This window comes from Zophobas morio, unplaced genomic scaffold, assembly GCF_036711695.1.
Source record: "Zophobas morio isolate AGI-343-1 ecotype UQ-CSIRO unplaced genomic scaffold, CSIRO_AGI_Zmor_V1 ptg000044l, whole genome shotgun sequence".
In the NCBI taxonomy this organism is placed as follows: Eukaryota; Metazoa; Arthropoda; class Insecta; order Coleoptera; family Tenebrionidae; genus Zophobas; species Zophobas morio.
Window position 1 is genome coordinate 10,224,345 of NW_026972149.1, and position 19,648 is coordinate 10,243,992.

The window sequence follows — 19,648 nt, forward strand, 5'->3', positions numbered from 1 at the left end:
TTTTTCTTTTACAGTGAAACCTTTGATTGACCGCACCAACTTGAAAGATTTGAGCATCAAATCTGGTCTCTCTATTAGCTTAGACATTAATATCGCCGGTGAACCTCCACCGAAGGTCACTTGGTTCTTCGAAGGCAAAGAAATCGCTTCCAGCGATGAAATTAAGATCGACAATGTTGACTACAACACGAAATTCTTTGTACTCCGTGCCAAGCGTACGCAAACCGGAAAATACACCGTCGTTGCTAAGAACGAAGTCGGCGAAGACAGTGCTGACATAGAAATTCAAGTTCTGAGCAAACCTTCTTCACCCAAAGGTCCTCTCGATGTCACAGACGTTACCAAACACGGATGCAAACTCAAGTGGAAGAAACCAGATGACGATGGTGGTACTCCCATCGATCACTACGAAATTGAAAAACTCGATCCTCTCACTGGACAGTGGCTTCCGTGCGGCAGAAGCACTGAGCCCGAAGCGAATATCGCCGGGCTCCAAGAAGGCAAACCTTACAAATTTAGAGTCAAAGCGGTCAACAAAGAAGGAGAATCGGAACCATTAGAAACCGAAAAATCTATCATCGCTAAGAATCCCTTCGATGAACCCAGCAAACCCGGACGTCCTGATCCCAAAAACTGGGATAAGGACTTCGTCGAACTGGCCTGGTCTCCTCCAAAGAGTGACGGCGGTGCTCCAATTGAAAAATACATCATTCAAATGCACGATAAAGCCGGACGTGGGTGGGTTGACGCAAACACAGTTCCTGGAGACAGAAATACCGGAAGAGTCACTAATGTCGAAGAGGGACACGAGTATGAGTTCAGAATTGTGGCAGTTAATAAGGCTGGACCAAGTGAACCAAGTGATCCGTCTAAACCAGTCACTGCTAAACCTAGATTCTGTAAGTGTTCATACATTTTTGTTTCAACATATATATATATGTAACTATTTTTTTACAGTGGCACCACATATCGATCGTAAAAACTTACAAAAGAAGATTCTACGAACCGGACAGTTACTTCGTATCGAAGCTGATATTAAAGGTGAACCACCACCGGTAGTAACCTGGACCCTGAAAGAGAAAACTATCAAAAATACTGACAGGCTTAAGATCGAAAATGAAGAGTATCACACTTCTTTCACTTTACAAAAAGCTAAACGTACTGATACAGGTGTCTATACAGTCACAGCTAAAAACGATTCGGGTGTGGACACCGTCGATGTAGAAATCCAAGTTCTGAGCAAACCTTCGAAACCGAAAGGTCCTCTCACAGTATCCGACGTTAAAGCCGACGGTTGCAAACTCAAATGGGAACCACCGGAAGATGACGGCGGTGAACCCGTTAGTGGTTACGTAGTCGAACGTATGGACACAGACACAGGCAGATGGATACCTGTTACCACAACAAAAACACCCGAAGCCGACGTTACTGGTTTAAACGAAGGCAAAGATTACTTATTTAGAGTGAAAGCTGTCAACTCTGAGGGTGAATCAGAGCCATTAGAAACCGAAGTACCGGTTACAGCTAAGAATCCCTACACGGAACCAGATACTCCTGGAAAACCCGAAGTCAAAGACTGGTCCAAAAATCATGCCGATCTCAAATGGACCCCACCGAAAGAAGATGGCGGTGCGCCTATTGAAAAATACATTATTGAAAAGAAAGACCCTGTTACTGGTAAATGGCAGAAAGCTGTTGAAGTTCCAGGAAACAAGACAGAGGCCAAAGTGCCCGACTTACAAGAAGGACAAAAATATCAGTTCCGTGTCAAAGCTGTTAACAAAGGAGGCGAAAGTAAACCTTCCCCACCATCAGAAACCATCACAGCCAAAGACAGATTCGTGCCACCTAAAATTGACCGCACCTCACTCAGAGATCTCACCATCAAAGCGGGACAACATATTCGTCTGGACGTCAAAGTATCCGGAGAACCTCCACCATCGAAGACCTGGTTCTTAAACAAAGCCCGTATCGAAAAACGTTCAGACATCACCGTGGACTCTGAGAACTACAAAACGAAGTTAGTGATCGCTGTAGCCGAAAGAGGTCACACCGGAACGTTAACTCTCAAAGCCGAGAATAGTTCAGGAAAAGACGAAGCTAGCATCGAAATTAAAGTTGTTGACAAACCTGGTACACCCGAAGGTCCACTCAAAATCAGTGACGTACACAAAGAGGGATGCAGCCTCAAATGGAACCCACCACAAGACGATGGTGGTGTACCAATCGAATACTACGCTGTTGAAAAACTCGATACTGCTACTGGCCGTTGGGTACCGGCAGGTCGCGCAAAAGAACCCAAGATCGACCTCAATAACCTTGAACCTGGTCAGGAATACAAATTTAGAGTGTCCGCCGTGAATGCTGAAGGTGAATCGGAACCTCTTGTAGCCGAACAGACAATCGTGGCCAAGAATCCATTCGGTAAGTTATGATTAAAATAAAGAAATTTTTTTTATCGAGTTACTTTATAGACGAGCCTGGTGCACCGGGAACACCCGAAGTTACTGACTGGGACAAGGATCACGTCGACTTACGATGGACTCCACCAACTAATGATGGTGGATCTCCAATCACCGGATATATTATCGAAAAACGGGAGAAAGGCTCACCAAAATGGACAAAAGCTGGAGAAGTTGGTCCTCAAGATACTAAAGGCACCGCTGACCATTTAGATGAAGGTGTCGAATACGAATTCAGAGTGAGGGCAGTTAATGCAGCAGGTCCTGGTGAACCTAGCCAAGCATCGAAATCTGTCGTCACCAAGCCTAGAAAATGTAAGTCGACGCTTATTACTCAGCATACATATAACTAACAAACACTTTCCAGTGGCTCCCAAAATTGATCGCCGCACTCTGCATAACTTAACTGTGAAGGAGGGCGAACCTATCTACATTGACGTTAAAGTCAGTGGTGAACCTGCTCCCGAAGTTGTATGGTACCAAGACAACAAAACAGTCACACAGACAGCACATCGTCGTGTCGAAAATATTCCGTATAATTCCAAGTTCTTTAACGACAAACCCGAACGAAAGGACACTGGAATTTACAAAATTGTTGCGTCGAATAGATACGGCCAGGACACGGCAGAAATTGAGATTACTGTTGTCTGTAAGTTACACAAACCCCCAAGGTATTCAATAAGTTAACACGTCAATTTACAGCTAAACCCGGACAACCAGAAGGACCTTTGGAAGTTACAGACATCCACAAAGATGGTTGCAATCTCAAATGGAAGAGACCTAAAGACGACGGTGGCGAACCCATTGAAGCCTACGTTGTCGAAAAATTGGACCCAGAAACTGGAATCTGGTTACCGGTGGGAAAAACAACCGGCGATGTACCAGAAATGAAAGTAGATGGTCTTATTCCTGGACACGAATACAAATTTAGAGTGAAAGCTGTTAACAAAGAGGGCGAATCTGAACCATTAGAAACCGCTGGAACCATCACAGCTAAAGATCCATTCAGTAAGTATTATAGCTATTTCTATTGTATGAATGACGACTAACTTTCAATTTAGCTACGCCAAGTAAACCCGGAGCTCCAGAACCTGTTGACTGGACCGCACAACACGTTGAACTCAAATGGACTGAGCCTCCATTCGATGGTGGTTCTCCGATAACCGGATACATTGTCGAAATGAAGGACAAATACAGTCCCTTGTGGGAAAAGGCTTTGGAAACCACATCAGCAACTCCAACTGCCGTAGTACATGGTTTGATTGAAGGAAATGAATATCAGTTCCGTGTAATTGCTGTCAACAAAGCCGGTCAAAGTCCTGCTTCAGATTCAAGCAAGAGCTTTATTGCGAAACCGAGATTCTGTAAGTATTGACGCACCAAAACTAACTTTAACTAAAAAATGTCATCACAGTGGCGCCAAGAATCGACAGGAGACACCTTCACGATGTCACAATTTCGGCTGGATCACCGCTTAAGTTTGATGCTAACATCATTGGTGAGCCTCCACCGACTGTAGAATGGCGCTTCAATGGCATGACCCTCAAAAACAATAACCGCGTCTTAATTGAAAACGTAGATTACAATACTAAGATTGCTATAAGACCAGTCAATAGAGATGACACCGGCGAATACACTGTGACCGCTACAAACTCTTCAGGAAGAGATACTCACACTATTAATGTAACTGTTACCGCTAAACCGTCTCCACCTGAAGGACCCTTACAAGTATCAGACGTCAATAAGAACGGCTGCAAACTTAAATGGAAGCGACCTAAAGATGATGGTGGCACCCCCATCGAATACTACCAAGTCGAAAAAATGGATCCCGAAACTGGAACCTGGGTACCTTGCGGAAGGGCTAACGAACCCAGTACGTCTTTCACTTAACTTTAAAACCAGTTCTAACATTTTTCTTTTACAGACTTTGAGGTAACCGGTTTGACACCTGGAAAAGAGTACAAATTCAGAGTTGCTGCTGTAAATGCAGAAGGAGAATCTAAACCACTTGAAACCGAACAAGCAATTCTTGCCAAGAATCCATTTGATGAACCTGGACCACCAGGCCATCTCAAGGCTACAGACTGGGATAGAGATCACGTTGACTTACAATGGACTCCACCCAAGGACGACGGTGGTTCTCCAATCACGGGCTACATTGTCGAAAAGAAAGATAAATTCGGGGACTGGGAAAGGGCCTTTGAAGTACCAGCAGATCAAACTAAGGCCACTGTTGGTGATTTAATTGAAGGACAACCTTACGAATTCCGCGTAAGAGCTGTCAATGCTGCCGGTCCTGGTGACCCAAGCAACGAAACACCGACCATTATCGCCAAACCCAGAAACCAAGCACCTAAAATCGACCGTACCAATCTCATTGAAGTACGCATTAAGGCAGGTCAACCGTTTAACTTCGACGTCAAGGTATCAGGCGAACCCATGCCTACCACTAAATGGTTGATCAAAGGGAAAGAAATTAAATCTGGCGATAGAACCAAGGTTCAACACGGCGACTACAACACGAAGATTTCCGTCCGTAATGCCACACGCTCCGAATCTGGCACTTACACGGTGACAGCCGAAAACGTTAACGGAAAAGATATCGCTGAAGTAGAAGTGATAGTTTTGGATGTACCTAGTCCGCCAGGAGGACCACTCAAAGTATCCGACGTTCACGCTAACGGTTGCAAACTTAACTGGCGTCCACCTGCCGACGATGGTGGCCAACCCGTCGAAAGATACGTGGTTGAAAAGATGGACGAAGCCACCGGTCGCTGGGTACCGGCTGGAGAAACTGATGGTCCTGAGACCTCCCTCAATGTAGACGGCTTAGTTCCAGGCAAAAAATACAAGTTCAGAGTACGTGCCGTCAACAAGCAAGGCAAATCTGAGCCGCTCACCACCGCCCAAGCAATCGAAGCCAAAAATCCGTTCGACGAACCTGGAAAAACCGGGACACCGGAAATTACCGACTACGACACCGATTTCGTCGAGCTCAAATGGGACCGACCAGAATCAGATGGTGGATCACCGATCACAGGGTACATCATCGAAAAACGCGACAAATTTAATCCCAATTGGGAGAAGTGTGCCGAAGTCGAAGGCGACGTCAATACCGGAAAGGTTAATGATCTCATTGAAGGAACACCATACGAGTTCCGCATTCGCGCTGTAAATAAAGCTGGTCCTGGAGAACCAAGCGATGCTTCCAAGACTCACGTGGCGAGACCCAAAAATCGTAAGTTCGGAAATTATGACAAAAACAATATAACGACGGTTTTTTTTCAGTTGCTCCCAAAATCGACAGGAACGCCTTACTTGACATTAAAATACGCGTTGGTCAATCCTTCGAATTCAACGTACCTGTCATCGGCGAACCGCCACCGAGCAAAACATGGGCTCTTAAAGATAATGACTTATTTGAAACTGACAGAATTAAAATAGTTAACGAAGACTATAGAACCATTTTGAAGATTTCTGACGCGAAACGTGCTGATAGTGGACCGTATCAACTAACGGCAAAGAATATCAATGGGAAAGATGTTGCTACTGTCAACGTCACAGTATTGGATGTACCTACTCCGCCTGAGGGACCACTTAAGGCCGACAATGTCACGAAGAACTCTCTTACGCTTCGCTGGAAGCCACCCAAGGATGACGGTGGCTCCGAAATTAGTCACTACACAGTCGAAAAACAAGATACTGAAACTATGCGCTGGGTTCCAGTTGGTGAAGCCATGGGGACATCCATGCGAGTACCTAATCTTACTGAAGGCCATGACTACAAGTTCCGAGTTTGTGCGGTCAATAAACAAGGAGAATCGGCTCCACTAACTACCGCTGAAAGCATTACCGCTAAAGATCCCTTCACTAAACCAGACAGGCCTGGCGCACCCACTCCAACAGACTGGGATAAAGATCACGTGGATCTTGAATGGTCCCCACCACGAAAGGATGGAGGATCACCAATCACTTCATACATCATCGAGAAGAGACCAAAACATGGGTAAGTCTAATCATAATGAAAAATATACGATATTTCTAAAAATATATCTAGCACATGGGAAAAAGCGGCTGAAGTTCCTGGTAATCAAACTAAAGGCACCGCTCCCAACTTAACCGAAGGCGAAGAATACGAATTTAGAATAATCGCCGTCAACAAAGGCGGACAAAGTGAACCTAGTGAAGCGTCCATCCCTGTTATTGCCAAACCTAGATTCCAGGCACCCACATTCGACAAGACGCTACTTGAAGACATTACCGTCAAAGCTGGTCAACGCTTCGGGTGGACCATTCCCATCGAGGCATCGCCAAAACCCACCGTTAAGTGGACCGTTAACGGCAAAGAGATTAAAGCGAACGAGAGAATTGATATTGGTGTTTACAACAATAAGATGTCTTACGATGTGTCGTCTTCTATTCGGGCAGACGCTGGAAGATACACCGTAACATTGACTAATGACTTAGGAAGCATTTCTGCGTCCGCAAATGTCACAGTCCTCGATAAACCAGGACCACCACAACCTCCACTTAATGTCAGCAATGTTACTAAAGAAAGCGCAAGAATCAATTGGAAACCACCACTCGACGACGGTGGTTCACCAATTCTCCACTACATTGTGGAAAAAATGGATGTATCTAGAGGAACTTGGGCCGATGCGGGAATGGCCACGATTACATCTCATGATATAACGAGACTGATTCACCGCAAAGAGTACTACTTTAGAGTTAAGGCGGTGAATGCCGTTGGGGAATCTGAACCCCTTGAGACGCCCAAGAGCATTATTGCTAAGAACGAATTCGGTAATTTTTTGATCTGTGTTCTGATACGTTGGTTAATCCTTTGATTTCAGATGAACCTAGCGCTCCTGGTAAACCAGCTGTTACCGACTGGGATAAGGACCATGTTGATCTTGAATGGACACCACCGAAGAATGACGGTGGTTCTCCACTTACTGGATATATCATTCAAAAGAAAGAAAAAGGAAGTCCTTACTGGACAAATGCTGCTCACGTACCTGCTAACAAAAATACTGCTACAGTACCTGACTTGACCGAGGGACAAGAATACGAATTCAGAGTAATAGCGACCAATACAGCTGGTCAAAGCGAACCTTCAGAACCTTCTGATGTTGTAACCGCTAAAGCTAGATTCTGTAAGTCTGAGGTTTTTGTTATAACCAAGTAACATTTCCTTTTTAGTGGCTCCCAAAATCAAGACCCCGCTTAACGATATTCGTATCAAAGCCGGACTTATTCTTCACGTTGATATTGACTTTATTGGTGAACCGTGCCCAGAGGCTACCTGGACTGTTGGAAGCAAAGGGCTTACTGCAGATGACCGTACCACCGTAACCTCTATTGGTTACCATACTGTTATTCACACGGTTAACGCTAAGCGTTCGGACAGTGGCTTGTATCATCTCTTACTCAAGAACAACTCTGGAATTGATGAAGGGTCGTTCCAAGTTATCGTCTTGGGTACGTTATCGTATGCGGAATTTAAGGTAAGATTGTTTAATAACCTATTTCAGATCGTCCTGGACCTCCACAAGGTCCTCTCGAATATGAAGAAGTTACCGCACAAAGCGTTACGCTTTCATGGAAACCACCTAAAGATAACGGTGGCAGTGAACTAACGTAAGACTATACCATAACTAACTTTAATTACTGCACGATTGTTATTTCAGTGGCTATGTAATCGAAAAGAGAGATTTGACTCACGGCGGGGGCTGGGTTCCCGCTGTCAGTTACGTTAACCCGAAATACAACCACGCGGTTGTACCAAGGCTGCTCGAAGGAACCAAATATGAGTTTAGGGTATTTGCTGAGAATCTTCAAGGACGCTCCGATCCATTAGATACGGACAAACCAATCGTAGCTAAGAATCAATACGGTGGACTTTGGGCATATTTAGATATGTATTTAAAACTAACTGTGTTTTCTGTGTTGTAGATGTTCCTGGTAAACCCGGAAGGCCGGAACTTGTGGACAGTGATAAAGACCACATCAAGATTAAATGGTCTGCTCCTATTAGCAATGGCGGCTCTCCCATTATTGGATACGACGTCGAAAGGCGGGATCGTGCAACAGGACGTTGGGTTAAACTCAACAAAGAGCCTACACGCCATTTGGAATTCTACGACGACAGGGTACAGGAAGGACATCAGTATGAATACAGGGTATCAGCTGTTAATGCCGCTGGAGCTGGTAAACCAAGCGACACATCTCATGTATTCACCGCTAAACCAATGAAAGGTTGTTTATTTCTTACTAATTTTACGACACAAATATATTTTAAATTACAGAGAAACCAAAATTGTGGCTCGATGGAATTATCGGGCGTAAGATCAAGGTGCGCGCTGGAGAACCAATTAACATTGATATTCCACTGACCGGCGCACCTACTCCTAAGATCGAATGGTCGAAGAATGGAGTAGTTATACCTGAAACCAACAGAGTCTACGTAAGTTTCCGCAACATTCACAAATAATGAACTTATTATTAATCAACTACAGACCGAAACAACAAGCGAGCATACCGCACTCAGAGTCGAAGTTTCGAATCGTGACGATGCTGCCAAATACACCGTCAGAGCCAAGAACGAATACGGTTCCGACGAAGCCGACATCGAAGTCATCGTTGTCGACAAACCTGGAATTCCCAGAGGACCCCTTATGTATACCGAAACCACGCAAGACAGTGTCTCCTTGTCTTGGAACCCACCGCATGACGATGGCGGCGGCGAAATTAGCGGCTATATTGTTGAAGTTAGCGAGTTTGGAACCGATAGTTGGCGTCCATGCCCTGGCTTCTGCCCACGTCCGTCATTCACCGTACGCGGACTAACGGAAGGAAAGAAATACGTCTTCCGCGTCCGTGCCGAAAACATCTATGGCGTTTCTGAACCACTTGAAGGTAAACCAGTTGTAGCGAAGAGTCCATTCGACCCACCAGATGCGCCAAGTCAACCAGAGGTTACCGGCTACACTCCATCTTCATGCTCTCTGAAATGGAATCCTCCTACATCCACCGGTGGTAAACCCATCACTGGATATTACGTTGAAAAGAGAGAACGCGGAGGTGAATGGATTAAAGTTAATAACTATCCAACCCCGAATACTCAATATACGGTGCAAGACCTGAGAGAAGGTAACAAATATGAGTTCCGCGTTATAGCCGTGAACGAAGCTGGACCTGGCAAACCAAGCAAACCAACCGAACCAATCACAGCACAACACCAAAGATGTAAGAATCCGTGTCGATATTTTACCACTGTTGTTTCATTGTTGTTTTACAGTTAAACCCGACGCTCCTGAACCACCAAAACCAGATCGCATCACCAAAGACAGCGTTACGTTGTCTTGGAGACCACCACGTAGCGACGGAGGCTCCAAACTCAAGGGTTATTTGTTGCAAAAGAAAGCCAAGGGTGACGATGACTGGAGCGACGTTAATTCTGTTCCTATATCCGAGACTGTGTACACGGTGCCGAAATTGAAAGAAGGAGAAGAATATCAATTCAGGGTAATCGCTGTTAACGAAGTCGGCAAGTCTGAACCGAGCCGACCGAGCACCAGTATTCTTATTGAAGAACAACCCAATAAACCATGTATGGACCTCGGAGGAGTTCGTGATATCACCGTACGAGCTGGTGAAGATTTCAGTATCCACGTTCCATATGTCGGTTTCCCCAAACCCACAGCGTCGTGGTTCTGTAACGACAAAATTCTTGACGAATCTGATACACGCGTATTCCCGAAATTGGGCGATGATGCTGCTAGCATTATTGTTAAGAACTCAAAACGCGGTGACAGTGGACAGTACAGACTGCAACTCAAGAATCCATCTGGCTTTGATACTGCTACCATTAATGTTAAAGTACTCGACAGACCGGGCAAACCCGAGAACCTTCGCGCTGACGAATTTGCAGGAGACGCTCTCACCTTGTACTGGCAACCACCTAAAGACAACGGAGGTTCTGACATTACAAATTACATTGTTGAAAAGAAAGAAGCTAGGTCGCCCACTTGGTCTAAAGTTAGCAGCTACGTCACTGTTCCGTTTATCCGTATTCGTAACTTGACGCTTGGAAGAGAGTACGAATTTAGAGTTATGGCTGAAAATCAATATGGTCAATCAGAACCGGCAGTAACCGCTGAACCTATCCGCGCTAGACATCCATTTGATCCTCCTGGTGCTCCTGGAGCTCCTCGAGGCATTGAGACCAGTGAAGACTCTATTACTATTCAATGGACCAAACCCAGACACGATGGAGGATCTCCAATTACTGGTTACGTTATTGAGAAGAGACTGATTTCGGAAGACAAATGGACCAAAGCTTCTCATGCTCTCATACCAGATCTTTCCCACAAAGTCATTAATTTGATCGAAAATCACGAGTACGAATTCAGAGTGGCGGCTATTAACGCTGCTGGACAGGGACCATGGAGTTCTTCATCCGATGCTATTGCTGCAAGAGCACCACCATCGGCACCAAGAATAACATCCGATTTAAGCATCCGAGACATGGTTGTGATTGCCGGTGAAGAATTCAAGATCACAGTACCTTACGTAGCCACTCCTAAACCAAGAGCCTCATGGACTATCAACGGAGACGAAGTCTTATCAGACAGCAGGATCAAATTTGAAACTACCGATATTGCTTCTATCTTCACAAACAAATCAGCGAAGAGAAACGATAGTGGAAGCTACACTATCAAACTGACAAATTCTGAAGGATCCGACTCTGCCACATGTAGAGTTTTGGTTGTAGATAAACCACAACCACCTCAAGGACCTCTCGATATTTCTGACATCACTCCTGACAACTGTTCATTGGCTTGGCGACCACCAACCGACGATGGCGGTTCACCCATCACCAACTACATTGTCGAAAAACTGGACACCAACGGAATTTGGGTCAAAGTTAGTAGTTTCGTCCGCAGCACCCACTACGACGTGATGGGCTTAGAACCAAACAAGAAATACAGCTTCCGAGTCCGTGCCGAAAACCAGTACGGTATCAGCGAACCTCTTGAAAGCAGCGACCCGATCACAGCCAAGTATCCATTCACAGTACCTGACGCACCTGGTGCGCCACGTGTCACTGACTGGACCACAAACACCATCTCCCTGACTTGGGACAGGCCTGCCAACGACGGTGGCTCACGCGTCCAAGGCTACAAACTTGAATACCGTGATGTATCTGACACTCACTGGCAGAGCGCTAGCGATTACCTCATCAAGGAAACTCACTTCGATCTCTACAACATGATCAGCGGCCACGAATACGAGTTCCGCGTGCGCGCCAAGAACGCCGCTGGTTTCAGTAAACCATCACAATCGTCGTCTAAATTCAAACTTAAAGGCAAATTCAACGTGCCATCCGCACCTCAAAACCCGAAGGTCGTCAAAGTTGGAAAGAGCTACGTCGACCTTACTTGGGAACCTCCTACGAGCGATGGTGGCTCTAGAATTACGGGATATATCATCGAGAAGCGCGAAATTGGTAGCCCGATTTGGCACAAATGTAACGATTATAATGTTACTGACACTAGCTACACGGTTTTGAATTTGACCGAAAGGTCAGACTATGAATTCAGAATTTATGCTGTTAACACTGCTGGCAGAAGTGAACCAAGCGCGTGCACTACTCCTGTTAAAATTTGTGAAGTTCTTGGAGGTGAGAAACCTGAATGGATTCGTACACTTGGCAACCAGACCGCACCTCTTGGCAAATCGGTGTCCTTGTCGTGTGAAGCGTCCGGTAAACCACAACCTACCTTCCGCTGGTTAAGAAACGGACGCGAAATTAAAATCAGTGGAAGATTCAGAACGGAAAGCAAGGGAGGAGTTGCATGGTTGCACATTACTGACCTTCTGGATATCGATGATGGTGACTACACCTGTGAGGCTAGCAATTCGTTGGGTTCAGTTACAACAACCGCTCGCTTGAGGATTGGAAGTAAGAGATAACCTCATCTTCAAGTTGGCATGTTATTAATTGTAATTTTTGCAGCACCTCCACGCATCGAGCGTCTACCTGGAGACCTGTACCTGGCGGAGAACGACAACACTAAGATCAAGATTTACTACTCCGGCGACCAACCCCTGGACGTCACTCTTACCAAGAATGGACAAAAGATTGACGAATCCGCTCACATCAAATACACCATCTTTGACGACTACATTATCATTTTCATCAAAGGTATCACTAAAGATGACGCCGGCACTTACAACCTTACTGTCAAGAACGACAGCGGAAGTGCTTCTGGAAGCTTTACCGTCTACATTACCGGTCTTCCCGGTCCACCAACCGGACCTCTGGAAGCCAGCGACGTCACTAAACACACGTGCACGCTCAACTGGAAGCCGCCATCTTACGATGGTGGTCTACGCATCACTCACTACGTCGTTGAGAGGAAGGACGTTACCCTCAGCCACTGGATCACAATTAACAGCTCCTGCAAAGATACTACTTTCACTGTCCAAGGGTTAACTGAAGGCCAAGAGTACATTTTCCGTGTTATGGCTGTCAACGACAACGGAATGGGTCCTCCACTCGACGGGGTTAACCCGATCCGTGCTAAAGCTCCATTCGACCCACCATCACCTCCTGGTGTTCCTAAAGTTACGCAAGTCGGTGGCGATTTCGTCAACCTCGAATGGGCTAAACCGGAGAGCGACGGAGGTGCTCGCATACAGGGTTACTGGATCGACAAACGCGAAGCTGGCAGCAGCACATGGCAAAGAGTCAACATTTCAATTTGTCTACCAACTCAAATTAATATTTCCAATTTAATTGAAGGACGCAAATACGAATTCAGAGTATTCGCTCAAAATATCGCTGGAATTTCTGAACCTTCATCCGCTTCCACTTCCGTGGTCATCAAGGATCCACTTGCGGCGACACCACCAGAAATTGTCAAGCCTCTCAAAAACGCCAACTGCATACAAAACCACAACGCCCAATTCCAGTGTACTATTACTGGCTCGCCGAAACCTACGATCACTTGGTACAAAGGAGCCCGTGAAATCGTTAGCGGGTCTAGATATACAATCTATAGCGAAGATGATGTTCACTACTTGACCATCAATGACGTGTTTGGTGAAGATGCTGATGAGTATGTCTGCAGAGCCGTTAACAAAGCTGGAGTGAAGTCCACCCGTGCCGAACTTATTATTATGAGTAAGTCGATTCGTTTGTTGGTTTGTTCATACTAATGTATCTATTGCAGCTGCACCAAAACTCAACATTCCACCTCGCTTCCGTGATACCGCATACTTCGACAAGGGTGAAAACGTTGTTATCAAGATTCCGTTCACTGGTCATCCGAAGCCAAAGATCACGTGGGTGAGAGAAGGCGAAGTTATCGAGTCCGGCGGTCACTATCATGTAGAAGTCAAGGACAGACACGCCATTCTCACCATTCGCGACGGCAGTAAACTGGACAGTGGACCATACAGAATCACTGCTGAGAATAACCTGGGACAAGATTCCGCTATTATCAAGATTCAAATTTCTGATCGTCCAGATCCTCCACGATTCCCGGTCGTTGACAATATTGGAACGGATTCATTGGCTCTGTCCTGGAAGGCACCCGTATGGGATGGCGGTAGCAACATTACTAACTACCTGGTTGAAAGGCGAGAACATCCTCTATCGACTTGGATTAGAGTTGGCAACACGCGGTTAACTACAATGGCTGTCAGCGGATTAACACCCGGCCACCAATACGAATTTAGAATTTATGCCGAAAACATCTACGGTCGGTCTGACGCTTCTGAAGTAAGCACACTAGTAACGACCAGAGACACCGGAAAGAAAGCTATACAAAAGAGAAAGTACGAAGTTGACGAAACCGGCAAGAAAAAGAGAGAATCCCACAAAGAAAACGTCAAAGACTACGATCAATACGTTTTCGATATTTACTCCAAATATGTGCCCCAACCTGTCGAAATCAAGACCCGAAGTGTTTACGATGATTATGACATTTTGGAAGAAATTGGTACCGGAGCATTCGGCGTTGTACACCGCTGCCGCGAACGCCAGACTGGTAACATATTCGCAGCCAAGTTCATTCCTGTGTCTCACGCCATGGAGAAGGAACTGATCCGTAAGGAAATTGACATCATGAACCAGCTCCACCATCCTAAACTCATCAACTTACACGACGCCTTTGAAGATGACGACGAGATGGTCCTTATTTACGAATTCTTGTCAGGAGGAGAATTATTCGAACGTATCACGGCAGAAGGCTACCAAATGTCAGAAGCTGAGGTCATCAACTACATGAGGCAAATATGTGAAGCCATTAAGCACATGCATGAAAGAAACATCATCCATCTGGATATCAAACCAGAGAACATCATGTGCCAGACTCGCAGGAGCACCAACATCAAACTGATCGACTTTGGACTTGCCACAAAACTGGATCCTAATGAAGTCGTCAAGATTTCTACCGGAACTGCCGAATTCGCGGCTCCCGAAATCGTCGAACGTGAACCGGTTGGTTTCTACACTGATATGTGGGCCGTCGGTGTTTTGGCATACGTGCTGTAAGTACTTTGCAACTTTTGTGATATAATATAGTAAGTCTGTCTAGGTTGAGCGGTCTGTCACCGTTCGCCGGTGAAAACGACATCGAAACTTTGAAGAACGTCAAGGCCTGCGATTGGGACTTCGACGAAGAAGCATTCGGTCACGTTTCGGACGAAGGCAAAGATTTCATCAGACGACTACTACTGAAGAACAAAGAGTAAGTGGTTGGTTTTTAGAAACAGGTTTTCATTACTGATTACAGGAAACGTATGACCGCTGAAGAGTGTCTAATGCACGCTTGGTTGAGCGGAGACCACAGCAACAGAACACTAGAAATCGAACAATCCAAATACATCAAGATCCGCAACAGAATTCGCGCCAAGTACGACAACTGGGAGTCGTTCATTCTCCCTCTTGGCAGGTTATCAGAATACTCGTCACTGCGTAAACTACTCATCGACAAATACAAGATCCATGACGCCTTCTTCGGTACGTAACGAGAACGGGACAAAAACGTTGTTAATACGATTTGTTGTAGATCGTCGGCAAGCCGCACCTCGATTCGTCATCAAACCTCAAAGCGCTTTCTGTTATGAAGGACAAAGTGTCAAATTCTACTGTCGGGTTATTGGTTGCGCTGCAGCGACACTCAGCTGGTACCATAACAATGTAGAACTCCGACAGAGCGTCAAGTTCATGAAGCGCTACGTCGGAGACGACTACTACTTTATCATCAACAGGGCTAAGTTACAAGACCGTGGTGAATACATAATAAGAGCCGAAAACCACTACGGAGCTAGAGAAGAAGTGGTCTTCCTCAACGTACAACGTAAGATGATTCGAACCGCTTTGTTGTCTCGGAGCAACGTTTAACCGTATTTTTCTTCTCTTGCAGCTCTTCCAAGAGTTGTTCCGGATTACAAACCTTCCGAAGCTGAACCCGTACGCAGACGTGAACCACTACCATACACCTACTGGGCCGAAGAACACGAATGTGCACCTAGCTTCACCTTCCTTTTGCGTCCTCGCGTTATGCAAGAAAGGGATACTTGCAAACTGTTGTGTTGTCTGAGCGGTAAACCATTCCCTACCGTTAAATGGTACAAAGACAAACGCGAACTCAGCAAATATGAATATTCGATGTCCACTTCCGACGGTGTCATAACTATGGAAATAGTAGGGTGCAGACCATCAGATTCCGGGAAATATTCCTGCGTGGCTACGAACATCCACGGACAGGATGAAACATCTTGCGTTGTTATAGTTGAAGGCGACGCCAGTACTGAAGAACAGTCTAGACTAGCACAGAAGTTCCTGTATTCGGGCGATAGGAAATATATTGAACAACCGATCAAACCAGCACCTATGACTGTTACAATTAAGAAACCCATCCCGAGTGTGTCACCACTGAGGAGCAGTTTGAACCATTCTCCGTCTACCTTGAGTGTAGATGGCGCCGAGAAACGAGCGCAGAAGAAATATGGCAGATTGGATTCAACGGGAAGTCCAAATAGGTCAAGGAGTGCCACCAAAGAGCTCGCATGTACGTACTTATTTATTTTCTTACATACAGAAAAATAATATTGTCTTGTAGTACCACCTGACGATTCAACCATGTGCGCTCCTAAATTCACCAAGAACTTGTCGGACCTTACTGTCAACGACGGTGAGAGCTTAACACTGACTGCTCACGTGATTGGAGACCCAGACCCGCAAATCGTATGGTCCAAGAACAACAAAGTTTTGACTTCCTCTGAAGTCGTCGATTTGAAATACAAGAACGGAATTGCCAAGCTCCACATTAACGAAGTGTACCCTGAAGATGAAGGAGAATATGTTTGTAAAGCCACCAATTCAGTAGGAACCTCAGAAACTAGATGCCGTCTCAAGATCAAACGTAAGTAAAGATTGTTGGTGCGTTTTCCCGGTTGACCGTCTTGTTACAGCCATGTCAAACGCTACTAACGGGAAAAAGAAGGACGGAGAAGACAAAGCCCCGAGGATCGTGAGCCACCTTCAATCCGCTTTCGTCAAGGACGGTGAACCCGTTACCTTGTCTTGCCGCATCATAGGTGCCAACAAGTTCGACGTCATCTGGTTGCACAACAACAAGGAAATCAAGCCTAGCAAAGACTTCCAGTACACTAACGAAGCGAACATTTACAAGTTGATCATCGCCGAGATCTTCCCTGAGGATTCTGGTGCCTACACTTGCGAGGCTTTCAATGACGCAGGAGAGAGCTTCAGCAGTTGCACCCTGAACGTGATAGTACCCGGCGAGCAGCCCAAGAGCCCCGTGTTCAAAACATTCCCGGTTTCCGCCACGGTGTCCGAAGGAGAGTCCGCCACCTTCGAAGCAGAGACAGAAGACGACGTGCTACAAATCAACTGGCTGAAGGACAGCAAACCTATCAAGGAGAGCAGAACCAAATACAAGTTCACCGCTGACGGAAAGCGCTATACCTTGCAGATTGTGTCCTGCGACTCTAACGACGTCGGTCAATACCAGGCTAAGGCCATCGGAAAGAAAGGGGAAACCTTCGCGGCCTTCTCCCTCAACGTTGTTCCACCAGGAGAACTCTAAGAGCTCTGACTACGCTATTAACGCTAAATAAACGAACGACTTGCTCCGAGAGAAAATGTACTTATGTATCATAATGTTGTGTATAAATAATCTATTTATAAGTGTTTTATATCACGCGGCGATCGGAAAGGAGGTGGCCCGGCATAGCGCCCTCTCCTAAACGTCTCAGCATCCTCAATTTAACATCTACGTGACGACTTTTCGGATACAGCTCTATGCCGACTACTTCCTCGACGACTCTCGAAGCATTACCGCACCGTCATTATTAATTTTTTTTCATTTCATTTGCGAATAGGGAGCAGACTTGTCGAATTATTTAACGGTATGAAAAGAGAAAATTTTATTTAGTGTGGAAGTGCTTTTGCCATCTGTTCATTATGCCATCGTTGTTCATTATTTAAGTTTTCATAATGCATTATCGCTTTTGCAAAGCCGTACCAAAATTGTATCATACTATGTAAATTAAAAATATATAATTTTTAAACATCGTTTTTTTCAAACAACCTTCAAGATTCACATGTTTCGAAAGAGATAACAATGTACTCATTGTCTTCTGATAACCGAAAAAACACAACTTGTCGGTGTTTGTAATTATACTCGCATTGCGAAAAATTTTTCGCGCTAATGGAATTAAAACAACACCAAATCAGCTATAACGAATTCACATCTGCATATTAAAGCGACCGATCACGACTTGAAGAAAAACTTAAACAAATGAAGGTTACAAAATGTCGACTATTCAGTTACATAATCACTACCAGAAATGACTTAATAGCTCGAAATAAACAACCCGACGTTGCTATAGGGTCGCTCACCTCTACAATTTTTTCATAGAAGTGGTGACACAAAAACATAATCAAGGTACAAATATTTACGCCGGGTCTGGAATTTTAAGCCAAGAACCCTGGTTATGAAAAAAAAAATCGTAGTAACCTTCAAGATCTTATTCTGGTTACGGTTTTTCATTCATACAAAGGAAGTGATTACATTTGTCATCGACGGATAACCACAATTGTATTGTTCACCGGTACCTTGACTAAAAATTGTAGTAATTTCCACGAATGGAAAAAACTATCACGAAAGTGAAGACAGTCAAGGTTGAATAAGCAAATACTTGTTTGATGGAAGGAAGCCTCAGGGCTCCACATTAAGACACCTTACACTTTTCATTTTTGTCAATGAGTTGATCCGTTCTACACAAATCTAATCCTCTACGTAAAGAAAAAGACTCTTTTCAACTCCTTACTTTTATTTTCAACTTATAAACGTTACAAAATTTATAATAATAAACATTATTAACATGTCAGTAAAATCTAACAACAGTCAGGTTAGTATAAAATTCGAATAGGTATCACAGTAAAGGCAATTAATTAATTCCTTGATCCCAAAAACGGGGACCTCTGGTCGACTGGTCGGATGCTTCTGGTTTCTTCCCCAAATCTGGATTGTAACTGGTTTCCTTGAGAATTTCTCGAAGCTTCAATATGATCGGCGTTAAGAAGCCAGAAAGGTCTGTGTTCTCGTGGCCACTGGTTCAATCTATCTACCAATACGGCATCTCCACGGGCATCAACTGGAATTTTGGCTGTTGTCCCATCTTCACCCACTCTGTTAAAAACAGCAACAGTGGATTCCTCATTGGGGTCTCTAAAACGACTGGCTAAGTCTGGGCGGCCGATGGGACGACTTCCGGCATACATGGGACGCTGAGCCATGGTGGCAGCGAAAATGGCAACCAAAACAACTAGGAATTTCTGAAAAAGGAAACACCACATTGTGAAATTGTGATAACACCGATAAACTATGAACTATAGCCACGAGATAATTCAATGAACGAACACTAAACTACTTGTAAATGGTAAAAAATCAACACTTTAACAAAAATTAATTAAAAAAAACAAACAAGTTTCACTTTTTTAACGAAAACTAAGTAAACGACTACTTACCATTGTGTGTAAACTATGCGAAAACAAGCGAACTCTATCGACGAACTTCACCGTTCTGAGATCACAACAAGAGTGAAGTTGAAATCTCGAAGAACGTATTTATGTATAACTG

General features: G+C 44.9%; 2 protein-coding genes and 1 long non-coding RNA gene across 8 annotated transcripts in view; 1 reads left to right on the forward strand and 2 right to left on the reverse strand.

The window, feature by feature from the left end:
- Positions 1-18,074, forward strand: part of LOC135141353 (twitchin) — a 38,545-nt gene extending 20,471 nt beyond the window's left edge. For all 6 annotated transcript variants that reach the window (XM_064072394.1, XM_064072391.1, XM_064072392.1 and 3 more), the window contains 26 exons: positions 15-899; positions 958-2,424; positions 2,475-2,777; positions 2,830-3,111; positions 3,165-3,470; positions 3,524-3,826; positions 3,877-4,335; positions 4,387-5,700; positions 5,751-6,468; positions 6,520-7,265; positions 7,316-7,618; positions 7,665-7,943; positions 7,997-8,102; positions 8,153-8,358; positions 8,418-8,720; positions 8,771-8,928; positions 8,981-9,710; positions 9,763-12,429; positions 12,484-13,653; positions 13,703-15,023; positions 15,071-15,223; positions 15,269-15,495; positions 15,545-15,835; positions 15,902-16,549; positions 16,601-16,903; positions 16,953-18,074. In XM_064072394.1, coding sequence (XP_063928464.1) covers positions 15-899; positions 958-2,424; positions 2,475-2,777; positions 2,830-3,111; positions 3,165-3,470; positions 3,524-3,826; positions 3,877-4,335; positions 4,387-5,700; positions 5,751-6,468; positions 6,520-7,265; positions 7,316-7,618; positions 7,665-7,943; positions 7,997-8,102; positions 8,153-8,358; positions 8,418-8,720; positions 8,771-8,928; positions 8,981-9,710; positions 9,763-12,429; positions 12,484-13,653; positions 13,703-15,023; positions 15,071-15,223; positions 15,269-15,495; positions 15,545-15,835; positions 15,902-16,549; positions 16,601-16,903; positions 16,953-17,590 — 16,286 coding nt within the window. In that variant the 3' untranslated portion in view covers positions 17,591-18,074. The remainder of the gene's footprint in view (positions 1-14; positions 900-957; positions 2,425-2,474; positions 2,778-2,829; positions 3,112-3,164; positions 3,471-3,523; positions 3,827-3,876; positions 4,336-4,386; positions 5,701-5,750; positions 6,469-6,519; positions 7,266-7,315; positions 7,619-7,664; positions 7,944-7,996; positions 8,103-8,152; positions 8,359-8,417; positions 8,721-8,770; positions 8,929-8,980; positions 9,711-9,762; positions 12,430-12,483; positions 13,654-13,702; positions 15,024-15,070; positions 15,224-15,268; positions 15,496-15,544; positions 15,836-15,901; positions 16,550-16,600; positions 16,904-16,952) is intronic.
- The window catches only part of LOC135141184 (uncharacterized), a 69,922-nt gene that overhangs the window by 47,523 nt on the left and 2,751 nt on the right, over positions 1-19,648 (reverse strand). The window lies entirely within an intron of this gene.
- On the reverse strand, positions 18,822-19,646 carry LOC135141612 (uncharacterized). The gene is made up of 2 exons (XM_064072868.1): positions 19,537-19,646; positions 18,822-19,344 (listed from the first exon to the last, which is right to left on the reverse strand). Exons 1-2 carry the CDS (start codon positions 19,537-19,539, stop codon positions 18,961-18,963), a joined length of 387 nt encoding a protein of 128 aa, XP_063928938.1. The 5' UTR covers positions 19,540-19,646; the 3' UTR covers positions 18,822-18,960.